At 44.0% G+C, this 4064-nt stretch overlaps 1 protein-coding gene across 1 annotated transcript; it reads right to left on the reverse strand.

Annotated features, from left to right (window-relative positions):
• Positions 1–237: 237 nt before the first annotated feature.
• On the reverse strand, positions 238–1955 carry LOC146581685 (TBC1 domain family member 2A-like). Its single transcript, XM_085285829.1, has 4 exons — positions 1785–1955; positions 1515–1700; positions 769–890; positions 238–439 (listed from the first exon to the last, which is right to left on the reverse strand). The coding sequence occupies exons 1-4, from the start codon at positions 1953–1955 to the stop codon at positions 238–240; spliced, it is 681 nt and encodes a 226-aa protein (XP_085141955.1).
• Positions 1956–4064: the final 2109 nt, after the last annotated feature.

Below are 4064 nucleotides of genomic sequence, written 5' to 3' on the forward strand. Positions count from 1 at the left end.
CTTATTACACACGTGAACACAGTACACATTTGTTTACTGCAAGCTTGTTTCAGAGATGTGATGCAGTTAAATCTGTATGCGTCTGTTTCCTTGTAGTGTTAGTAGAGATGGTGAACCTGACACAATCCTGTGTTTGGTGTGAAGGAAACCAGTTAACAGCCGGTTTAGTAAAATTCTCTTGAACTCATGGAAAACTCATCGTCGTCTCGAAGTGAGCAGCTGAAGCGTCCCGTGTGATCAGAGGTCCTCGTCGTCCTCGCTCACCATGACGTCGAGCTCTTTGTCTTTCCGTACGACGCTCTCGGTGATGAACTCCTTGTGCTGCTCCTCCAGCTCACGCAGCTCCGCCTGCAGGCGCTCCAGGTGGAGCACTCGCCGGTTCCTCAGCAGCCGGCTGGGGAATGGGTTCATGTCGTTGAAGGCAATGCTGGTCAGCTTCCTGCATGGACACACGCAGGTGGAAAGGACTCGATCACCAACACAGAGGAACTGGAAACTGATCAGCTTGAGTGTTTCTGTTTTATGCTGCTTGATACTTCAGGTACTGCAGTTTGAGCAGGAAATACTGGACTGACTGGACCACATGTATCCGAGAGCTGCAGATACTTAAAAATCTTTAAATCGTTGTTACTGTGATCAGGGAAATTTAAACTTCTCACAAAATTTCAGTAAAAAGGGTTTGAAGCTCAAAGATTCAACAGCTACATCCGCTACACTTCTGAGAGTGTAACAGCTCGTAGATTAAGGCGGGTGGAGGCGAGTGCGTACCTGGCATTGGAGACGGTCTTTGTGAAGAAGCGTAGGTACTGGTAGATCTCCACGCTGTCGTGAATCTTCAGGATGTCGTCCTCTTTGTATTTGAACAGAGCCAGAGTGTATCTGAAGATCACCTGCAGCACAGACACGCATTTCATAACAGGACACTCACGCCACACAATTAATTGGAAACTTTGAGGAGGTGAGTCATAAAATTACTCTTTCAGTTGTGGTGCAGTTGGGCCCTTTACTCATTACAGCTCTGATCGATTTCCAATAAGCCACTTGGTTCCTCAGTTGCCAGATAATATTAACTTACTTGGTAGTTGAGCTTTAAGTTTAAATTAAACTTTTGGGTTGGATCTACGTGGCTGAAGCTGTTGTCAGCATTTATCCCTGTGTGGTATATATTTCTGTGTCTGAACTGTGATTTTATTTCCTGAGACAAACGATGTAAAAGCTGTGCTGCATTTGTCACATTGCAGAAACAAGCCCAAAGCCATTGTCCCGCTCATCGTCTGGATTTACGCTGCTTGTGGTAGACTGTGAGGTCGTTACTAGAATGATCTGCTTTCCCACTCCTATTTCATGTCACATGACAGTTCCCCATGCTTAGTAAACAATGTCTTATTACTCCTAAAATGTAAATAAAGACATCTAAAGGTGAAAACAAAATCATTTTTGTTTCCATGGACACTACTGTGGTGCATTCAAGTGTTGTCTGCATTTCTGTCATGGTGTGTTCGGGTGTATGGTACCTTGGTACCCTCATACAGGAAGGCGTCCCACAGAGGCATCAGGATGTCGCTGGGCAGACTCTCCACAAAAACCACCAGGAACCAGTTGAAGGTGACCAGAGAGACGTCAATGTTGTGATCCTCAAAGTGAGATGCCAGGCGAGGAAGCTTCTCCGCCATGAAGTCCTTCAGCACGCGCTGGTCCGCCTGAGCACAAAGACTCACAGAGATCAGCCTCACTGATCACTAAAACAGATCACAGCAGGCAAGCAGGTGAGTGTGTCTGCTGACCTGAGAGGCCACCAGATTCTTGGTGTAGTAGTCCTGAGGCATGATGGCTTCCACGACTGCCACCAGACACCAGAAGGCGTCTTCGTCACTTTGGAGGACCAGCAGAGCGAGGGCCGCTAACCTGTGGACATTGATGGAAGGTGAGGTTCTGCCTGGAAGGCGGGTCCACATAAGAACTCAGATATAAAATTTATACTTTTGTTCTGACCTGCTGAGTACCTGGCAGTAGCCAATGGCAGGGTTATGCCCGGAGAAGGCCAGAAGGATGCGGCGGAGCTGCTGGAGGGCGGGGCTGGACGGCGAGGAGAAGTGCTGATTGGTCGTCAGGGTTCGGTGAAGGTCCAGCTGGACCTGCCTGGAGGCAGGATTAGGAGCTGTCCGACTCTTCTCACACAGCTGGAAACAGAACAGGATTACTGAGTGCTCGCCAGCATTCCCAACAGGAAGGAGGAGGAGCCACCTGTGCTCAGGTGCGGATAAAGCACTCTGTTGGCAGAGGTATGAAAATGCGCAGTAAAATCTAACGTGCATAGCTAACTTCATCAACGACATTTTGGGAGGAATAATCACACATCAGCCTTCGGCCATTTTTTGATGAACGCATACGCCCCCTAGAGCGCGCTAACTTTATTAACAGCCACACAAATGTAAAGCACACATCAAACATAAATAAACCATTTGACTGTCTCCATAATTGAGAGCATTTTCTCTTCTTATTTCAACACCCCCACTTGCTCTCATATTATGATGCTCTTAAGTAAACAAAAAAAACAACAAACAAAAGGTTTCTTCCTCAGTACTGTATACATGTTCGTATACCATGTTAATGCCCAAACATAAACTTCTCAAACTTGAACAGCTTAACTTTTGTTGCAGGCTTTGTCATTACATCTGCAACCATCTCTTCTGTTGAACAATAATCCAGAGTTATTTTTCCTGCACTCACAGTTGATCTCACAAAGTTGTACTTTATGTCAACATGTTTACATCTCTGTCTCGTCACAGGATTCTTCGCCAACGCAATTGCACCCTGATTATCTTCATGAACTTTTGGCGGTGCATATTTTTGTCCATCAATACCTTGTAACAGTTGCATTAGGTACAAAACTTCTTGTAGGGTCGCAGCTAAAGCCATGTACTCCGCTTCACAGGTAGATAATGCAACAGTAGGTTGTCTTTTGGTTTTCCATGAGATTAAAGGACCATCTACAGACAAGCTTATGCAATAACCAGTTGTACTCCGTCTGTCTGTTACATCAGCTGCCCAATCAGCATCGCTGTATGCCCACAACCTCAGTTCTTTGTTGTCACATTTCCTGTAACACAGTTCTTTCTCGGTTGTCCCTTTCAGATACCTCAGTACTAGAGCAGGGCGATATGGCCAAAAATATTTATCACGATATATATTTGAAAATTTGCGATAACGATATAACTGACGATATAATTGATGCGAGACAAAATACAACTCCACAACATTACTAGCGCAAAAAGAAAACCTTCCATTTATTTTCACTTAAATAAGAAGCTGGTTTTTATGTACATTAAAGCTTTATAAAAATGTAACAGTGCAAATACAAATTCCTTGCTGAAAGTTTAACCAAAAGGCATTTCCAGTAGAAATGGGCTGACATATCCTGAGCATAACCATATATAATATCCACTGAAGTTAAAAAGAGGTGCTTTGCAAAATTAAACTGCAGTATGCAATACGTATTTTTCGGACCATAAGGTGCACGGGATTATAAGGCACATCAAGCGAAACAAAGCAGTCAGATAAATCAAACTTTATTAAACTCATTCTTCTTGCTTCCTCCACTTCTGTACCATTGATTCATTAATGTTGAATTCTCTGGCAGCTGCTCTATTCCCATGTTGTTGCAGTATATTAATGACTAACCTCGTATTGTGGATGGATTATCTCAGTTGTTCTCCTGACTGAAGTTTGGTCTGTTTACAGCACCCTGCCATGCGATTGCATTTGTCTCTAACCATGAGGAACCTTAACGTTAACTTTTATAAGTGGAAAAGTGTTAGTGTTCGTCCTCCAGCTTCCCTGTTTATGTTATGCTAACATAGCTGTGTCGCTAGCGATTACGTAGCACATCATTATATACCAGCTAGCCCAACTTCAGTAACCCTACAAACGTCACTGCTGTTTAGTTTCCTGTCTTCATTTATGTTGGAAGTGATAGCAGAGCTGTACGTTTGATTTTTTTCAGAAATCTCTCAGTCAGAACATGCAATATCATGCTTAGGTAACTAGCGAGCTAACTTCCGCTA

This window comes from Mchenga conophoros, linkage group LG2 (genome assembly GCF_057382185.1).
Source record: "Mchenga conophoros isolate Kocher_MC1m ecotype Shallow Benthic linkage group LG2, M_conophoros_male_GT1.1, whole genome shotgun sequence".
Taxonomy (NCBI): domain Eukaryota; kingdom Metazoa; phylum Chordata; class Actinopteri; order Cichliformes; family Cichlidae; genus Mchenga; species Mchenga conophoros.

Bases quoted from the DNA above. Each gene is read 5' to 3' on its own strand.
- LOC146581685 (XM_085285829.1), bottom strand. From the start codon at position 1,955: ATGTGGACCCGCCTTCCAGGCAGAACCTCACCTTCCATCAATGTCCAC. The intron at 891-1,514 runs GTACCATACACC...TCTGTGCTGCAG, and splicing joins TCCTGTATGAGGGTACCAAG to GTGATCTTCAGATACACTCT. The intron at 440-768 runs GTACGCACTCGC...GTGTCCATGCAG, and splicing joins AAGACCGTCTCCAATGCCAG to GAAGCTGACCAGCATTGCCT.